General features: G+C 53.0%; 10 protein-coding genes across 10 annotated transcripts; 6 read left to right on the top strand and 4 right to left on the bottom strand.

Annotated features, from left to right (window-relative positions):
• Positions 1 to 496: 496 nt before the first annotated feature.
• Positions 497 to 2980, bottom strand: BU26DRAFT_507936 (uncharacterized protein; the record flags this gene model as incomplete). Its single annotated transcript, XM_033827039.1, has 1 exon — positions 497 to 2980. The coding sequence occupies one exon, from the start codon at positions 2978 to 2980 to the stop codon at positions 497 to 499; it is 2484 nt and encodes an 827-aa protein (XP_033681349.1).
• Positions 2981 to 3813: 833 nt separating this feature from the next.
• Positions 3814 to 4506, bottom strand: BU26DRAFT_567832 (uncharacterized protein; the record flags this gene model as incomplete). The annotated part of the gene is made up of 1 exon (XM_033833704.1): positions 3814 to 4506. The coding sequence occupies one exon, from the start codon at positions 4504 to 4506 to the stop codon at positions 3814 to 3816; it is 693 nt and encodes a 230-aa protein (XP_033681348.1).
• A 1204-nt stretch (positions 4507 to 5710) lies between these two features.
• Positions 5711 to 6973, top strand: BU26DRAFT_507934 (uncharacterized protein; the record flags this gene model as incomplete). Its single annotated transcript, XM_033827038.1, has 2 exons — positions 5711 to 5815; positions 5858 to 6973. The coding sequence occupies 2 exons, from the start codon at positions 5711 to 5713 to the stop codon at positions 6971 to 6973; spliced, it is 1221 nt and encodes a 406-aa protein (XP_033681347.1).
• A 743-nt stretch (positions 6974 to 7716) lies between these two features.
• Positions 7717 to 10001, top strand: BU26DRAFT_507933 (uncharacterized protein; the record flags this gene model as incomplete). The annotated part of the gene is made up of 5 exons (XM_033827037.1): positions 7717 to 7775; positions 7820 to 8219; positions 8765 to 9359; positions 9489 to 9614; positions 9667 to 10001. The coding sequence occupies 5 exons, from the start codon at positions 7717 to 7719 to the stop codon at positions 9999 to 10001; spliced, it is 1515 nt and encodes a 504-aa protein (XP_033681346.1).
• Positions 10002 to 10236: 235 nt separating this feature from the next.
• BU26DRAFT_567829 (uncharacterized protein) lies at positions 10237 to 10749 on the top strand (the record flags this gene model as incomplete). Its single annotated transcript, XM_033833702.1, has 1 exon — positions 10237 to 10749. One exon carries the CDS (start codon positions 10237 to 10239, stop codon positions 10747 to 10749), a length of 513 nt encoding a protein of 170 aa, XP_033681345.1.
• Positions 10750 to 12573: 1824 nt separating this feature from the next.
• On the top strand, positions 12574 to 13648 carry BU26DRAFT_607544 (uncharacterized protein). The gene is made up of 2 exons (XM_033835765.1): positions 12574 to 12989; positions 13037 to 13648. The coding sequence occupies exons 1-2, from the start codon at positions 12604 to 12606 to the stop codon at positions 13527 to 13529; spliced, it is 879 nt and encodes a 292-aa protein (XP_033681344.1). The 5' UTR covers positions 12574 to 12603; the 3' UTR covers positions 13530 to 13648.
• Positions 13626 to 14794, bottom strand: BU26DRAFT_577960 (uncharacterized protein). The gene is made up of 3 exons (XM_033834414.1): positions 14564 to 14794; positions 14119 to 14515; positions 13626 to 14067 (listed from the first exon to the last, which is right to left on the bottom strand). Exons 1-3 carry the CDS (start codon positions 14762 to 14764, stop codon positions 13952 to 13954), a joined length of 714 nt encoding a protein of 237 aa, XP_033681343.1. The 5' UTR covers positions 14765 to 14794; the 3' UTR covers positions 13626 to 13951.
• A 1133-nt stretch (positions 14795 to 15927) lies between these two features.
• On the top strand, positions 15928 to 16767 carry BU26DRAFT_567826 (uncharacterized protein; the record flags this gene model as incomplete). The annotated part of the gene is made up of 1 exon (XM_033833701.1): positions 15928 to 16767. The coding sequence occupies one exon, from the start codon at positions 15928 to 15930 to the stop codon at positions 16765 to 16767; it is 840 nt and encodes a 279-aa protein (XP_033681342.1).
• Positions 16768 to 16803: 36 nt separating this feature from the next.
• Positions 16804 to 17518, top strand: BU26DRAFT_567825 (uncharacterized protein; the record flags this gene model as incomplete). Its single annotated transcript, XM_033833700.1, has 3 exons — positions 16804 to 16974; positions 17026 to 17213; positions 17266 to 17518. The coding sequence occupies 3 exons, from the start codon at positions 16804 to 16806 to the stop codon at positions 17516 to 17518; spliced, it is 612 nt and encodes a 203-aa protein (XP_033681341.1).
• A 91-nt stretch (positions 17519 to 17609) lies between these two features.
• BU26DRAFT_507929 (uncharacterized protein) lies at positions 17610 to 18549 on the bottom strand (the record flags this gene model as incomplete). The annotated part of the gene is made up of 3 exons (XM_033827036.1): positions 17610 to 17807; positions 17858 to 18109; positions 18154 to 18549. 3 exons carry the CDS (start codon positions 18547 to 18549, stop codon positions 17610 to 17612), a joined length of 846 nt encoding a protein of 281 aa, XP_033681340.1.
• Between the last annotated feature and the right edge of the window lie 58 nt (positions 18550 to 18607).

The raw sequence follows: 18607 nt of genomic DNA, 5'->3' as shown, positions 1-18607 counted from the left end.
TCACTAAATCGGGTTTTCTAGGTAGTCGCTTCCAACGGCGGTGCTGAAGTCGACATAGTAAAACATCTTCTCGACTCCCTCTGGGATTTTGTTGATCCGTTAGCAAGTACACATCACAGATGCCGTCGGCACGGCTGAACGCGGTGGAAGAAAACAGAATTCCCCAATGACCATTGATGAATTGCCTGGAAAGCTCTAGAGAACCTTACCGAATTGCAGGTCGGCCGCCACTGATCCGTACTGTCACCATGGTAGGGATTATCCTTAAGTTAGGAAGTTCTCCGAGAATTGCCCCTAAAGCGTGTGTTTTAGAGGCAATTCTCGGAAAATTCCCTAAGTTACGGGTAATCCATACCGTAGTGCGACGTCATCGCGCTGACACCCAAGAAAGAGAAACATGAAACCCCCGAGAATATACCCCCTTATCATAGATTCAACAAGGGAGCACTTCGAAGCCCTTCCCGCACATTGCAGCAATAATGAGGACACCCAATCATCAGCCCTCCACTGTGCTAGACGCCGGTCGCACCTGCTGCTCCCTCTGGAGCAAGTCTAGGAACTGGTTAGTTGACCCCTCTATCATCTCGCACAGCTTGTCGACATGTCTAAACAAGGCTCTATGGGCTTTGCTGGACGCGATAGCAGTCCTCAGGAGTTTGTTGCCAACAGCCCGGGCGACGTTCTTGGCCTTGGACACCTCTGCGGTCTGCTTCCTGATCGCGCCGCGCCACTTGGAGAGGATGTGGCTCATTTCGCGACGCCGTGGACGCCCGTTGCGGCGGTATGCACGGCGACTCTCCTTCTCCTTGCCCTTCTTGCGGCTAGAGAGACGAGAGTTGTTGGCGTCGTTCGGGGATTGGTTACCCGCGCTGCGGCGCTCAGAGCGCGGTGCGTTCCGGGACAAATGGGTAGGAAGGCGTTTCTGTACCTTGCGAGAGGCTTCGCTGTCTGATTCGTCGTAGTAGATCGAGCTCTCATCGCTCTCGCTGATGCTGCCTGAGACTGCCTCGTTGCCGACCGCTGCCCCAGCCTCAACTGCACTCCCGTCGCGGTTGTAACCCAGGGCAGTCGTGTCGTCATCGAGGCCTGAATTCGGTGTGGCACGGAGCGACGTTCGGTTTCCTTGGCTAGTTCGCTTCTTTGGCCTAGGAGCGTTTGTGGCTCGAAAGGAGCCGTCACCGACGACGGTCTCAATGAAGGAGTCAGGCAGCTTGGTGAGCCCAGTTTTCTTTGCATTCTGGGCGGCCTGCTGGCTGTTCCATGTCGGCCGAGAACTCGTGGCCATTGTATTGCCGCTTGTCTCCCCAAGGACTGACCTCCCCCGGTCGACGGAGACACCGATTCGGACACGCATCTTTCCTTTGCTTGAAGCGGACACACCGTTTGCTTCTCTACCCAGTGCCGCATGCGCAGACATATTACCGACCGATTCGGCTGCTGGTTCGTCGTGGAGAAGGTCGGCAAGTCGCTCGGATGGAGCGGCTTCGACCCGCCTACAGATCTCCCTCATGTCGTTGCCGAAGGTCTTATTCCACGGAATCATATGGTTCTCGAACCCACGCAGCTTATCCTTCGCCGCATGCAGGAAGTAGTACTTCACTATAGCCTTCAGCTCGTCTACATTCCGGACACGGTCGAACGGAAAGCGCAACTGCACTTGTCCAGACTCCGCGTATGTGAGAAGCACGTCCGCGGCAAGATGTTCAGCCCGGGTCCCGGAGCCCGTCTCTATGTAGAGTGAGGGCGCTTTGTTGGCGTGGCTGGTCGGCTTGAGATACGCCCATACTTTCCAAGCCGAATGGGGCCCGTGTTTATCGGCGTAGGTTCCAAGCTTGAGGCGGAGATGTAAATACTCCTGGCCTTTCCCGTGTGCTGCGAAGTTAACGCCGCTCAGGGTCGGTAGGTGTTCAAGGAGCGTGTCGCCAACGTCATCCTCGAGCGCTTTCAGCGTCCCGCTTGATATGTGAATCGAAGGAGCCGTCGAGCAGACTGGTACTGCGGGTCCCTTTTTGCCCGGTAGAAATTCTAGAGAACGAGCGGTCAGGCGGGCTTCCACGTCGTCGTCCGTGCTCTCGCTATCTAGTTCCAGAGGAGGAGTGGAGTCGGGCCCCGACCGGGTGGAGTCTCGGGAGAGAGCAGGAGTTCCTACCTTAGTCTTCGGGCTAGAACCCGAGCGTTTGGCAAGAGATGGAGTAGGTGAAGGGTCCATATCCGCTGGTTGAGCTGTAGAAGTACTACCCGGAGCTAGGGGCGTATGCGGAAGCGTAGAGCTAGTAAGGCTCTCGGTGGGTGTATGCTCGTCTTCTAGATGGGAGTAAGTACGGAGCTCCGCGGGGCATGTGCGTGGACTAAACACACCTTCCGAGCCCGCCACGTCCGAGCCCGTCACGTCCACGTTCAACCCCAGGACCACGAAGCTGCGCGGATCCCTATTATCCTGGAGGATGCCCCGAAGATGCCTCACGCTCTCCGCGACCTCCTCGACGTTGCCGAGTGCCCTGAGCGCGCGCACCAAGTCCTTGAGCTTAGGAAGCGGGAGATCCAAGTCGGCGTCCCGCTCTGCGATGGCGAACACGAGACAATACAGCTGCACTAGAGCGAGGGACATAGGCTCCATCGGACTACCTCGGAGCCCGAGACGCATTTCATCTACGCGATTGAAAGGCTCGCATGCTACGAAGGATGAGGCGAACATCATCATGTCGCTCTCTCTAGTCACTGAGCGGATTTGGCCATTGTACAAGGTCAGCGTGTGCATTGTACCGTCGGGGCATGCGAAGAGTAGACCGTGGTGGCGTCCAACGAAGAGCTTGACGGGAGCGGAAGCGGTGTCGTGGACTTCTATCCGCTGTTTTTCATAGTGAGGGAGGACTACCAAGACGTCTTCGAGGTTCTCTTGGGTTAGTCGATCGAAGAAGTTCTTGAGGAAGGTTTTGGTGGCTTGAGAGAGTCTAGGAGCGCCAGGGGTTGTGGTGACCATCCTGATAGCTGGGTGTCGGTGGCCGGCTAAGGGAGCCTTGGGTCGGCTTGAGAGATGGTGAAGGACCTTAGGGGGTTGGAAATGGTTGCAGAAAATTAATATTGACTACCTCGAGCACTTAGTGGGTGAGCTCTGGTTTGATCTACGCAGAGATGCTCGCTATACCTGGAGATGGAATGAATTCTTTTATCGCCGAGTAATCGCAAGCGGCTTAACTCAGGCGGTGAATTTAGGGGCTTAGTTCTTGAGATCCTATCGCTGTTGGCGGGGAAAAGGGAGGTGGGGTAGGAGGGGTGTTACCTCCGCGAGAGTAGAGACCTTAGTTGAGTGAGGCGGGGTACTGGAGGTGGTGATGCTTAGCTGCTGCAGAATCGAGATTGAGCGGGGCTGGGAGCTTTATATACCCCAGAGCACGACTTCACATGATAGTGATACCCTTTCTTGCAGACACATGGGCCTAACACAACAGAGATAGGAACTGAGGATTTAGCACAGCCGCTTCAATGAAATCAAATTGCGCTCTGTCTTTGCGCCTCTGCGAGCCTATTTCCCATTCTAATCCTCCGATGACGTAGCGTACCTTCCTGATAATGCCCGAGATCGGCGAGAAAAGTGAGCTATTCGGAGTTTGTATGCTCCGCTGCCCCCAGCGTCGTGTGAAATCTGGGAGGAGAGCGACGTTCTCTGGCCGGTCGTACTCGTCTTCTTCGTCCTCAGCCCTACGGGTCACGTCGAGCCCTTCCACTAACTCCGATGCACGTCCATGCTTCCAATCCTCCCTGATCGATAGGCTAGAATGCGTGAACGGCTGCCCTTACCGTCTGGTCGATGTATCATGCGAGCCATCCTCCCTGAGAGCGCATCCGTGAGGATTTCTGAAAACATTCTCCATACTCTTCACGCTCCGCCTTCCCCTCTATCTCCTCCGCCTCCGCCTCCGCCTCCGCCCCCGCCCCCGCCTCCTCTTCATCTTCCACCACCTGCACACTCCGCATGCTGGGCTGTAGCATCTTGTCGGTCTCTATGGCCTTCTGCAGCGTCTCAAACGCCCGAACCAAATCGCCGTACCGCGGCACCGGCAGATCCAGGTCCGCTTTGCCATTCTCCACAGCCCACAGACCGCAATACAACTGCACCAGCGCCGTCACCTCCGCGCCCATCGGACTCACCAACCCCTCTTTAAGCGCCCTCCCCCACGAAAACGGCGGAACCAGCGCGCAGGAGTCTCCCATAGGCCGATCAACGCCCAGAACCGTGCCCTTCTTCCGTAGCGCGCTATCTCGGACGACGACCCGGTGGACCGAGCCGTCGGGGCAGGCGTACACATCTGAGTCGCCGTATCGTCCGATGAGGAGTTTGACGGGGGTAGGCGAGTTGCCGGGTCGGGCGTGGAAGGTGAGAGCTTCGAAGGAAGGGATGAGACGAAGCGTGGATGCGAGGTTGCAGTCGATGAGGCCGGTGTAGAGACATTCGAGATCGAGCGGGATCCGCGGAGATGCGCGCGAGGGTTCTGGGGTGTTGCTCATAGTGATGTGGATAGTGACGCGGATGGCGGCTGATCTGGCTGATCGAGACTGTACAGTTTGTCCAAAACGGGAGAAGTTGGGCACGAGTACGGTGAAGCAAATTTTCACTAGGTGGGAACGTGTTGGATGTACGAGTAAAAGTCAGTTGGAAGAGTGAAAAGGAGGCAAGCTCCGCGATAGCCTTGCGCAACGCATCCCTAGGCATCCTTCGCTCCGCCTTCACACATCCAGTCTTTCCCTTCGTCAGGTCCCCTCACCGCCCCAGAGAGTTTTTAGAGTCATCCGAATTTGGGAAGGGATGCAACACTCCTTTCCTTGCTTACGTTAAGCTGCTGCACTGCGAATGATTACGAACCTTGGAACGAGCTCGTAAGCGCAGCAGCGTATTGATTGATTGATCGATTGATCTTTCCCGTTTTGAGTCACCAACCTATAGAGGTTATGCTGGTTACGCCTACGCACAAAAGGACTCAGCGCAGCAGTTTTCACTTCGCTAATGACTACAAAGGTACTGCGTTGCTCTATTTAATCCTACTCCATCATTCGGTCCCCCAATGGTGTCCTGTTTCGAAGTGTTGTGTGAAGGAGCGTTGCCCAGGTGCATTGACGATTGAACGTGCGCGTGAACAAACATACGCTCTGGGCAGCCGCACTTGCCGGCAGAGTTGGTTGCTTTGAGGATGCACGCTAGCCCCCGGGTTCCTACCCGTGGGCAGTCCCAAGCTCGCATTGCTAGCGCGGTGCAGCAAGTCTTGCAAAAGGACAACGATTGGGACGTGCAAGCCTTGAAATCCACCCTTAAACCTGGCCCAGGCTCTCACGGCGAGGGCCGGAAAGACCTACTTCTACGTCGCCAACGTTGCCGATGCCAACGCTCTCTTCCGCAAGAAGGACGCACTCCCGTAAATCATGAGCATCGGCGAACCCGCCGCTAGCGAATTTCGCCAGGAGGCACTATGCTACCTCATCGCCCGCTTTGGCTACATTGACGACGGGGCAGCGCAAGAAGGCCGGCGTTTGGACCAGTTCAAAGACATTTTCCAACTCGACGGTCACTGACCGCACCTTCCGGGACGGCCACATCACGGCCCTAGTGCCAAGTGGGCCAGGATTGACCAAGCTCCCGGAGACGGGCTACGCTTTCCTCGTTGGCCGACTCTTACAAGCCTGCCAGTGGAACCACGACTGCGAGCTGGTATTTAAGATGCATATCCTCCACCACGTCGCCAAGGCCGGCGGCGTCACGCCGGCGACGCAGGACAAGGTTGCTGAGCGGTTTCCCCAAATCGCCCGCTATTACCGCGCCGCAGTGCGTGCGATTTAGGACGGCCGCGAGCTTAGATGTATGCAGCATGTGGATTGGGCGCATCGGTGGCAGATGTCAGCAAGTTTCTGCGAGGCGATCCATTATACGCTGGAGCTAGCATCCTCCCACCCGGTCTTCGACGACCTACTCGATGAAGCGTTCCGCACGCCTCTCACTCCGCAAGGCAAGCCACCACCGTTTGTACCCGGCTCACAGTCGGCCTTGTTTGCTTGGAAGCCCCAATGGTGGTCTATACCTAGCGACGAGGATCTTGCTCTGGAAGCTTATTTGACCGACCCAAACATTCAAGACCGGATGGGCGACGTCGACTGGCTGGAGCCGCTTGCGCCTGTTGCCTGGTATTTCTCCGCTGCCGCCGTGGCCGTGGACTTCCTGAGCCGTCTCAGACGTGAACAACGCATGCGGATTCGAGAGAAAATCATCATTCGAGAAGACATGCGAGGTGCAGCTCACCCGGAGTGCCATGCAAGCGGCCTGATTCCCTGCTGCATCGAAAACCCCAAGCTCAGGATCGAGGTGCATATGGGGGTGTGGAATAGTTTGATGCCGCCTATTTGGCTAGAGTATCAATTCTGGGATTATGACGTACCAACAGGTATTGGCGCGCACCGTTTCCTTAGATCCTTCGCCGATTGGATTGGGGAGAGCCTGTCCCTTTTCAGCTCTGGAATGCCGGTTGGAGCCCTGCGCTTTATCCTCGAAGGAAGCGAGAAGGAGACTCTCCAAGTCTGGACCATGATCAAACACGCCGCCGGTTTGCAAGAGACTTTAATCCAATCAGTCCAGGTCCAACAACATGGCGAGATCAGCCTCGGCATCATTCGTAACGAGTGGAATCTGACTTGTGAGAGAGACTCTCTACTCAAGCGCTTCCAATTACCTTGCGACCTGCCGGTATCATTCTGCGAAGCCATCAAGCAGATTGTAGCGGGCACCAGCATCATTCAGTTCAACGGAGACCCCGGTGGGCTTTGGAACTCCCGAGAGATGAACATGACGCGACGATATTGGTCACCGCAGGATTTCTATAATGAATGGAGCTCCCTCAGCGCCACGTCGGTGAGCCTCCCTACCGGTGATGTAAGATTCTTCTTTAAGAAGTATGAGCTGCAAGCTCTTCTTCGCGAACAGATCTTTTGATAGGCTTCGAAAATCTCGGGATCTTTCTCCGCTCTTAGGGGAGAAAGCGTTATAGAGCTTGCGAAGGATTGACGTTTGATAGTATAATAGTATCCGAAATAAGTGAAAGATGCTAATGGAAAGGTGCGATTCTTTAGACATTCCCGTCACATCCTTCAGTGCGTGCCATCGTTGCTAACTACGTAAAGCGGTGCCATTTCCGTGATTATTCTTCTACATCAGCAGCTGCCTCGAAAGAGCTAGCCCGGCAATGATCCTACACGCAGAGCTTCCACCGCCTTGAATGTACCCTTTCACTTTTAGTCACCCCACCAAGCTGCATCCTAGAGTCTCTTAGACTATCCACGGAATAGGCCCCTCACCAGTACAAAAGACGAAGAACCACCATACAACATGTAGTCGTAAGAAACCCAAAATACCATAAACATCCGTGAACGCCGGAGTCTTACTTATCGCTGTAGCACACAGCATTCTAACTAACCCGAAACGAAAGAAAACTCAAAACCTTAAGAAAGGCATGGCGCCGCTTCACCGCCCCTGCCCTTGTATGTCCTCTCGATCCTAACCATCCTCTCGTCGCCCTAACATTATTCCCCCCCTTAATATCTGACGAAATGTGAGCTTCTGATCTTCACTGCGGTTGAAAGGACCCGTAAAGCGTCTGTTTGCTTTTAACGTGGCGCTGGAAAAGGTCGAAGGGTGGATGAATGTGTCTGAACGGAGACGTTTTCAGCGAGTGGCTAATGGCGGATGGGAACTACCTCGAACTTTTCCTTAGAGACCTATCCGTTGTAAATCCATGGTACTCTGTTAGGTTCTTTACTAACTATTGGATCCTCGTAAAAGTGGCTTTCGTATCGAACTGGGCAACTATAACACAACAAGTCTCTCCGAAACGGCGTTTAACTCCTACTACGTGGTGAAAATATGGGCCTCGCCCAACGCAGTGAAGCCTGAGCAGGGTTTGCGTTACGGACTCGTGTGGATCCCGGATTGGCCATCTATTCCTACTATGGCCACCTACTCAGTGCGCTTGGACTTCCATGCCTACAAAGGGCACCTGAAATACGACCACGACGTCTCCGCTCGGCAGAGTCGCAAAGCTCAGCAAATCGAGGAAGCGTTCCTCGCTGCATTCCTCGCTGCACTCGAACCTCTGTTCGGGAGCATCGCGGTAGAATGCTTCGCCGTGTCGGGCAAGAAGTCCGCCATCTGCGCTGTGCCTATCAAAGGGCATCGTTGTAGCGTTGGTGTCCCGGCTTTATATCAATCACGACTCGTCTTCTGGTTATGCTAGTCTGTGGCGGCAAAATACGCAGGACTTTGGCCGCAAAAGTCATCCGGGAGTCAATCGAGGGTAGGGTAATGAATTGGAGTCTGTTCGCAAGATTAATGGAACGGGACAACTGCTGTGGTTGACGGTGACTTAGGACCAGCGCAGGTTGTTATCGTGGCAACCGAGGCAAGAATAGGCACAGCTGCGTCTCCGTGAGAACATCAACGCAGAATAGTTGCATAGCTTCCAGAAAGATAGGTCAATTCAATGATTTCAGTCAGTCAGTCAGGCAGTATGGCTTAGCCTCCGACGGGCGGTGCAATCTCTCCTATTTCACTGACCGAATAGGATACGAACTCGAGCACATATAAAACCCCATCGGCTCTTGCAATCCTGAGGGTGCTCTACACCAGCACTACCGCACAAGCAAACCCTCGAGCACTCAACTAAACTAGCTAACCCTCCTAACTTGGCCCGGCTAAGAGCCTCATAGTGCAAAGCTAAAAGTTTCCCAGGAGAGCCTTTCCAATCTTGGTGCCAAAGTTACTCGAGGAGTCTTGCGCACGAGCCGCACTGGCGCATCCTTGCCCTATAAAATACCCTCTCGGATTGGATTAAAACGCCGTATCACATCCTCGACCTCTACAGCTACAGCTTTAGACTCAACTTCTACGTTGCCTCTGTCCTCGACTTCGACTTTGTCCTCAATCTCGACGAATCTCATCTTCGATTATTCGAAGGAATACGCAAGGGAGGTCGATGCGAACATAAAAGTTCTACGGCTTCCTCAAGCCCTCCTCCCACTCTTCCGGGATCTCCATCATTCTGTCTCGCACGACAACCTCGAGGAGATTCTGGCAATCCTGCCTAGCTACGGCGAGCATAAGTTCGTCCTCCAGGAGGGAAGAGCTCTTGCTCTGATTAAGCTCTTCATTACTCTTCACAGGGGCTACTTCTTTGCCTGCCCAGACAACACAATGCACAGCTGGGCCTTGGAGTCCAAGGCTATCACACCTGTGACACGCGAAGACAACATCATGGGCTTCCCATCGACGTTCGCTCCGCCTAGCCCATTCAACTGGGTGGAAGCAATGCGAAACGGGCTGCAAGGTAGCCCTATGGCTCCGGCATCGCTTATTTTGGTCTAGCTGTATTGCATTGTCTAGACCGTTGCATACAATCGCACGGATATCAAGGTTCCAGTACCGAACCTTAGCGACATGCTGATGGCTCTCAAAGCTCTTAGCAAGACTGTTCCTGCGAAAGAGGCGTTGGAATTCCGCCAGACCCTCATGCAGAAGAACGATAATATCCAGAGGTTCGAGGTCTTGGGCGTCAGCATCGATCTGACTGCAAAACCAGCGGGTATGTTTGCTATCACTTGAAGCTTCGGGACTCAAGTCTAATATCTTAATAGTCGAGAAGACACACCTCGAGGACGGTCTCTTTTCGTTGTTCCACAACTCAATTAATAGCTCAGATCATGCTTCGACCGTCGCGCAAGACAATAATTGCACGTCTCCTTCTCCTTCCGTCCGGAAGAAGGCGGTGGCGAAATGGTCCGAAGACCAACGCGCAGCGAGGCTGCGGTCCGAGGACGAAGCACGGCTCAATGCGCAACAGAGCTCGGCAGGCAATGGACAGAACACAATTAACGTGGCTCAGCCAGGTGCTGAGGGAGAAGTTCCCAAGAGCACTGGGAAGACCAAGGTGCTAGGGGACAAGCCCGACGATCGCAAAGCCGGCTCTTGACCTAAGAAACGTAGAGGCACACTGGAGACTTTAACAAATGCGATCAGCAATAGACTGCTATCCAGGCTACCAGACCTGCAGGATATGATCGTCGAGCGCCACGCAGAACGACGCGTACTTGCGCGTCCGTCTCCTGATAGGATCCTTTACCGAGGACTACCCGCCTGAAGCGGGGCCCAAGACTTGGGCTTATCTTAGGCCCGGCCATCATATCGACCGAGCTCCTGTCGTAGTCATGGAAGTTGGCTCAGGAAAGAATGCTGCAACGATTGAATATGTCGAACTCAAGCGGCAAGTCAAAGACAAACATCTGCTGCTGGTGCCGCCCTTTGACAAGGCTCAGTTTGAGGACGGACTGAAAGCAATTGTCAAGTACTGCTTCTTGCTTGCGACAGCATCGAATCTTCACCAGTTCACCAACCATTGTATTCCTTGGAACGTCACCTTCGAAGAGCATATGCGGGGCATATGTGAGCGACTTGGAACCGCCGATTCACAGGAGGGTTCTTCCGTCCCGGAGTCAGAGGATGGAGCAGGGAGCGAGCGGAGCGAGGAAGACATCCAGCAGACTCAGTTGAATAGCTCGGTCGGCTCTGCAGCTCAGGGCCTCGCCCTTCCAGAGTTGCTCTTCGTGGTTACGAACGCACGACTAACACTGAACAGTGCATTTGCTGCTCAGGAGGCGAATAGAACAGGCGTATTAAACCCGGACGTGCTGCTAGAGGACTTCTTAAGGGCTGTAGATTAGCCTATAGGATTGATCCTACGAAGCCAGCCTACTGCAGCAAAGGCACTAGCAAAGTCTTGAACTAAGCTAGTTACTACTCCCCAGGCGGACGGCGGAATGGGCGTGGATGGCGATGCCGTGTCCGCGCTGGCGCGTGATTACGACGAACCTCTAGTATCTAACGTTCTCTAAGATAACTCGGATGACGATGTTGCGATAACGGAAGATGTTGTTATCGAAACACGCGGCAAATTAGCCGCTCTATCGGTCCCGAAGACTAAAGCAACAGCAGGCGGCCGTCGACGGCATCCTGCCGTCCAAGGCTCCCCGCCAACATCTGGCGGAAAGTCACCTGCAGCCTTGGTTGCTCTCGCATCCCCTGCCCCTCGTTAGCGTACGTACACAGAGCAAATCTAGTCTGAGCGGTGGGGCGCTGTTACTAAGCAGATTAGCAAGGTGGCTAAACACTGGAAACGTGCGCAGAGACGACAGAAGAAGAACATGATGTACCTTGAAAAGGTAGGCGAGGCCGAGCAGGAACTGCAGAACGAAGAAGCAAAACTCTAGCGCATGCTGGAACAGTATGAGACGCGGACTGCTATTGATTCGCCCGTAGTATCGGATAGCGAGGACCTGTTAGTGCTGGAGTAAAACGCCGCCTGTGGGGTGTACGGAATGGATCTTGGTCTTCGAGTGGGGGTAGGCTCTTTGGCGAAATCGGGTGGCCCCGGCGATACACCAAGCTCTCTTCATTGTTGCGGATGACGTCTATCGTTCATAGGCTGTGCGACGGTGTTTTACAGGCCCCATGTCTTGGGGGGATTTTCCATAGATTTGCTACCAATCGTACGGTAAGGCACGATTGTGCAACAAATTAGGGGATTCAGTAGCAATGCAAACACTATTCAAGGGACACTGTCAATTTTTATCGACGGAAGCCGACGTGAAGTGTTAGGAATGCCTATTGGAGCAAGAGGAAAGAAGCGACGACAAGGAAGATACCTCAAATGAACTACCTTACAGAAGCACACGAGAAAGATAGCTGCGTGGGTTTGTTGGTCGACTCGTAACGGAAGACGTGACAGCTACGAAAGCACGTAAGTGTGCCTAGGTCTGTGTGGAAGACTAAAAGACGGTTCGAGCACATGAGTCCAGCCACACGATTAGATTGAGAAGCCGTGGGGTTGGACGTGTATTAAAGTCTTGGATTGAGGCCTAGAGTAATGGTGCATAAGTCGATTGACTTGAGGACGGGACCCCGCCATCAAATTTTGGATACAATTGCGGGCCTAGAGTAGATCGGCGTGACGAGAACACTAACGAAGGGATTATTAGCAACATGAAGCCAGGAAATTGGCGAAATGAGGACGTCCGTGGTAGCCTTTCCGCAGCTGGCGCCCGACGCGGCTTTGCACTCGTCCTGGTGTTGCTGCGTTATGGGTAGGACACGTTGTGTGAAGAGTCGTTGCTGAGCTGTATCTGGTTGACTTGGGGTGGCTGGAATGGAGCGGGAGTAACTGCCGAAAAGGAGAGTGAACGCGTAGTGTGGTTAGTTTGGTTAGGGTGCCTCCGAGGTCGGTTGGGAGTGCAAATTGTGGCATGGGGTGCGCATTCTTCAGACCGGATGAACACGTGACTTTTCTTTTATATCAAGAAACTGTCGCTCTTTAGAGCCAAGCTAAACTAGAAGAAAGGGCTGTTACAAAGTCTTGCAGCAGAATGGTGCAAGGGAAAAAAGCGCTACGGTATGAGTTCTGCCCAGGTGCCAAGCTGCTGTGCCAAGCTGCTGTGCCTCTTCCATTTCTCCTTCACCCTCTTCCTACTCACGCTTCCACAGTTTGTCCACATCAATAGGCGCTGCTTTGCCACTTGGGTATGGGGTCGACGAACAAGGGAGAGGAGGCGGCCACTGACCAATCCCCGGAAGCCGATCTGGCCCGCAGTGGACCCCGCGTCCGGATGCACCCTGCCAACAGCCAACTGCAATCGCCATTATTTAGGAAACTGTCTGCTGAACTGCGCCTACTCATCTACGAGGTTGTGCTTGGGGATCCCACTCGACCGATGCACATCGTGCTTTACGATGATGGGTCTGGTCGTGTGGGTCGTCAGCGCTGCGAAGATATGGAATGCCCATACCCAATGTGGCGGCATAAATGCTTTGGAATCTATAAACCGGGCGACGGCCTAGGGGTGCGACATTCTTTCACGCCGTCCACGCGAGACGGACTGCTTGCTCTTCTCCTCACTTGTCGACAAATGTACGTAACTATCGGCAATTTAGCTTGCCCGCTAACAAGTGGCTCAGCTACTCAGAGGCACTGGAGGTGCTATACGCAGCTAACGAGTTTCACTTCAAAGGCCCGAGAGGGATCATCGCCTTGTACTCGTGTATTCCTCGGAGCCATTGGAGCCTGATACACCACGTGCATATTTCGACTGTTTTCTTATCTCCAACCGAGCGCTGGGAGAATGGGGTTCACTCTGGCCATCCCTCTGAGGTGTACAGTGTTTGGGATCGAGGCTGCCGCTCTATCCGATGCCTCCCCGCCCTACGATCCATTTGCCTCGACATCATCGTCTGGCATTCGCTGAAAGAAAGCCGCGACGATCCTAGCATGATCTCAGATCAAACGCTCATCCGCATTCTCGAACCTATCAAAGCTATTGAAGCACCTATTTTCGAAGTCGAGATCAACATCCCAATTCCGCACTCTGTTCTACGATCCCTTGGGCCTGTCAACTTCACTGTTGCTGTTAGAAGAAGACCCTATAATTCGACGGTCTTTGGTGTAAGATAGCACTTATTGTACCCATCCCGTCAAACCCGCAAAACAAACCAACCCTAAAACTAGCTTTTGTACATCAATGGGCACCTTTTCAGACGTTCGGGACAACTCTGCCGTCATCCACTCTTCTGGACCACGTGTCATCTAAAAGTTTGCAAGCTACCATCGTTAGCACAAGTCAAGCACAATCCTATGAAGGGGAGATGCCATACCACTGGCAAAGAGAGCTACTGAATCAGAATTGTGGTCTGGCGCGTCTATACGAGGTCTGTATAGACCAACGACATCGCCTCCATATTTCGCAAGCTGTTTGGCCCATTTCCAACCATATGCGGGAGGCCGAACTAGAGGCATCAAGAAATGGTTCCTCGGAGTGGGTACCTTCGCTCAAATATTAGATTGAAACACATCTGGGAGAACTTACTCGAAAGGCATCATACATCTCTAAGCCCACACGCCGTATCGTCGTCTTTCAGCTCACGCTGGTGCCAGGCTGCACGTTCATGGGTCGTTTCATGCAGAAGAACCTTATCGAGCAAGGATAGTGCGTCTATGTTGGGTTAGTATGTCAATGCTTCATACGAGGACTTGGGTACCATACCTATCTGTCGAAGTCCAAAGTTATTCTCGGTCAGCTCGATGACCCGCCTCCCGATCTTTGCCCTCCGCGCGACGTCTGCCTGGACTCTGTAGTCGTGGTTCTTAACCCAGTCGACAAACCACGGACAGAGTTGGATCTGGGAAGGAAGCTCTTTTTCGAAGTACCATTCTTTACCCGTCTTCCGGTTAATCGGTCTGAATGATTGGGTCGGATTCATGGCTACGGCGAGAGCCACAAATCCCGCGATGCCCCCATGGCACTGGTGCTTGTTGTAGGAGACAATCTGTCCGCTAACTTTGTCTAAGTAAAGATGTTTCCGGCGGAGCCCCTCCGTGACATCCAGTTTTTCGAAGCGGGAATCGTCGCAGAATATAACGTAAACAAGGACATCAATGATCTAAGATAGAACTGCAAGGTCTATACTTACAACATCGTCTCGCGGGACCTCTACGTTTCCAGTCAACTCTTGTCGGTAAGTTTTCCCAATCTGCTTCAACACGTGTTTCACCTTCTCCATGTTCGTCTTCGTGGGGTCGCGACCATCCTTCGTGAAGAGGTTCCGCACGTAATCAGTAGTCGGCTTGTCCCAAGGCTGCTGGCTGAGATGGGCAAGTGCCGAATCCACCATCTCGAAGGCTTGAGTCATCGCATTCCGAATATCCTTCTCGATTCCGGCAGCGCTACAAGATGAATCGATCTTGTAGCAGGCACCAATATTGAGAAAGAGTGAGAAAGAGAGGGAAAGTATTGAAAAGAACATGGTTGCAAGATGTGTGGTTTGGAAGAGTGAGTGTGGAAGTGGATTTGGGATTTCGGGGATGAAGGGTTTTAGTGGATGGTGTTCAAGACGAACAGTGAACAATAGGATGCGTGTGTTGCATTGCTGCGGACACCTTTCTGAAAACTATTCTAAGCAGGTTTGTCCCGCGTGATGCATGCAAACGTCTTATAGGCTCTGATTCCACTCCCAAGGTCGTGGCTATGAGCACAAGTCACGATATGTCCACGGTCTTCAACCGAAGATCTTTAGACGACCACAGCGCTCGCGCCGCATGAGGCACCCGAATAGTACCCAATGCTGATTTTGCGCTATTTAGATACTATTAAGCGTGGAGCCGCTTCCAACCGCGGCATAATTGAGGGACCCTAGATTAGATGGTACAGCAACAAGCCCGGGTATATGCATGCCGTGCCATGCGACATATCGCTTTCTGTGCCTCTTAGGATTCCCATTCTTAGGCTTTAGGACGCTAATCAAAGTCCTTCGGGATGCGATTCCAGCTGGCGCTCGAAGCAGATTGCAATGGCCAGCTGGCGACTGCCGCCTCTCGCAGACGTAAGGGTTGCCGCACGGAGCCTGTAAGTTGATGCAAACGGCGAGAGCACACGTATTAAGCCAGTTTGGTTCATGCTCCGTGTTTGTGAGGATCAAACTTTCCATTTTGTTTGCTCCCTAGGGTTTTTACCGTTAAAATCCACCTCATCGACACATCAACCAGCATCCAGAATGCTGTCTCTTGTTCTCTGAGCTTCCATAGTTCTCTCAGCTATCTTTACAGGGCTTGCGATTCCCCAACCGGCGCAGCCGCCACCACTCCAGCGCACCTCGAAGAAGCCCCCAGCCACGCCATACCAATTCCAACCGTCACATTCGGCCCGGGGAACGAGTATTTCCCTTCCCAGCTAGGGAAGACCATTCAACACAGGTATCAAAAGCTCACGCCTGTTGAACGTCTAGGCTACAAACCCTCCGCCCAGTGATTCGCTGCAAAATATACCCTACCAGCGTATACGACGACTACCCTGGCAATGGTATTAGCATCGCCTTCGGGCCGGCTCTCCAAAAGAGGAGTCAAGAGAGTTATCCACTCTAAAGGAAAGCCCGCTAATCAATTCCGAAACGCTCTTCGCCCGCTAATTCAAGACATCGATGTTGTGACCCTTTCCAAGCGCATTCTGGCTGGATACATGATTGGTGTTATCATTGTCGAAGCAATTATCGTGGCTGGTGCAGTGAGATACCTCAGCGACACGCAGAATCTTCCCAAGGAGCTCAAGTTCGCGTATGACGATCTGGAGCAGATTCATACTATTGGAGTGATGAATACGATCGCCATTGCTACAGACGCGAGTGCAACACCTTACACGATAACCGTCCCGCCTCCTCCAACCAAGACTCCTATAGATGTCATAAGTATCGAGACATTGACCACAGACAACGGAGAGCGCAACGCTGGAGATACTGTCTACCGCATTCCCGAACGTATAGGCCAACGGCTCCAGGACTTCCTTGGCATGGTGAGTCTTTCGCTATCACAGGACCTGTGCAAAGGAAAGGATCTGGCCGAGCGGGTTCCGGATACTGCTGAAGTCTGCCTGCGACAGCTTCGCCCACTAGGAGCAGCTTTCGCCGATGACGGTCCCGAAGGCGTCATATCACTGAGGCAGCAAGATTATTACCAACTCCCCGACGCTGGCCAAGCTATCGGTTTCCCCATTAGAAACTACATCGCGGACGGAGTCCAGATTATTGCCCCAATTATTGTCCCAATTTACCGCTTGGTCCGCGTCCGCATACCAAACTCGGGACCGACTCCAGGACCTAGTCCCCCGAATGAGGAGGTATTCGAAGTGGCAACACTAGCCTGAAGCGCGGTAAGCCTTACAGTCGTAGCTCATGCCATCATGGCGGCCGGCCAAGTCGCGCTAGAAATCTCGATCCCAAAGAGTCAGCTTGCAACAGATGTGACGGAAGACACCTTCGCTTGTCCTACTGATCTCCTGTGTATCGCGGACGACTGTAAAGCTCAAGACGAGGGAAAGGACATTGCTGAAAGACAGACTCTTTGTAAAACGGTCAGTTGCATATTACAACTGGACATGGCATCATTGCTGATGGAGAACCAGGAAGTGAACTACGGATGCAAGTGCAGGAAAGTTAACTATCCGCATCACACTCTGGTCAAGCACGGCTACACGGGTGCCCAGAATGAGTGGTTGCAGCAGCTTATTAAGCTCGCCGATCTCCCAGAGTTCCAAACCGAATGCAGAGGCGGCAAGCAACATGCCTCAGACAGCAAGACCAAGTTCAAAGAGTGAGTCTCCACGAAAGAATTTCGGAAGAATGCACACTAACAAAACACACAGAAAGGTGAACGCAGCGTGCAAGGAAAATCCGGAATTAGAAGAGACCTGGACGTTCTCGGATTCTGTGGAGGGGTTCACTTGGGGACTCTCTTGGGAAAAGAAAGACGGTGATTGTCTATTTGACTGCCAGACGATCTTTCCCACTTTCGAGGATGCTAGTAATCGCATTTACGATGATGGCCTTGAGAAGAATGGGGTAATTCATACTGATTGTGGGAGTGCGATTTACGTTGCCTATCAGTTAGGACAATAGTCCTCCTATAAATACCGATGGGAAAGATAGAGCCGTCGCTACAATTTATCATCGTCGTATCATGGTATCTAAGTATCCGGCGGATCTCAAACTACCCTAATTCCAACTTTCTCCCCATCGCAGAGTCCCAGTTTCCTTGCAGATAATTCCAACACTTCGAATTACTAAACCGGCGCATAGTCCCCACCCCTATTGATCTTCCTCTGCCGCGTTTGTTCCGAACCTTCTTGATCTCCCTTTCAATATAGTCCACTGTCCACGCTGAAAGATCCGTACTGTTCGGCCCGACCTAGGAGAGTGTTAGTCACAAATTGGGTACTAGTCCTTGAGTTTACTCACCTCGTTGCTGAACCCAGAGCCTTCTTTTCTCTTTTCATCGGCCTCTGAAACCTGCACTGATTTCTTGATAACCCGAGCAAGACCGGGCCCGCTTTTGGCCCTACCTCTCGTAGGGCTGTCATCCGCGCCTACCGACGCTGAATGGTCTGCATCCTGCTCAGGTGGGAATAGTCGCCTGAGCGCCTCTGCCTTCGTTCGGGCGCCCGGCGACTTCTCGCGGTAAGGGGATGCTGGTGCCTTGCGTGCGACCTCCTTCGGGTCAATACAACGCGCAGCTCTCTGGAGATCCTTCGCACGGCCACGACATCGCTGACGAACGTCTTATTGATTGGAAACGGAACGTCACACTGAACCATGAAGTAGTACTTCGCAAGTGCTTTGATCTTGCCATCAGCCCATGTAATGCCAGCGAAAGCCTCGGAAAGGCTGGTCTTCTTTTCGAGGTTCTGTGGCTCCTCCTTGCCGTGTTGCTTATTGCAGTCACAAATCCGCCAGAAGGAGAGCTCGTTCTTTTCATCCTTTGACAACTTGTGGAGATGGATCCAAATGTTTCCGGCATCCTTGAAGCTACCTTCCAGGATGTCGTGATCTTTGGCCGGCCAGTTCTCTTCGATCGCCCTCTTCTCTAGACGTCTTCTAAGTTCGCGCCGCGTCTCTTCGGCCATTTTCGCATTTTTCCTGTCGGTAGACATGATTAAGAAAAGCGGCAGTACCGAGCATATCGCAGTTTGGACGGATACTTGAATACTT

The sequence above is a fragment of the Trematosphaeria pertusa genome (genome assembly GCF_010094035.1).
Source record: "Trematosphaeria pertusa strain CBS 122368 unplaced genomic scaffold BU26scaffold_11, whole genome shotgun sequence".
NCBI lineage: Eukaryota > Fungi > Ascomycota > Dothideomycetes > Pleosporales > Trematosphaeriaceae > Trematosphaeria > Trematosphaeria pertusa.
The sequence above is the reverse complement of the archived record's forward strand: the minus strand, read 5'-3'. Positions and strand labels throughout refer to the sequence as shown.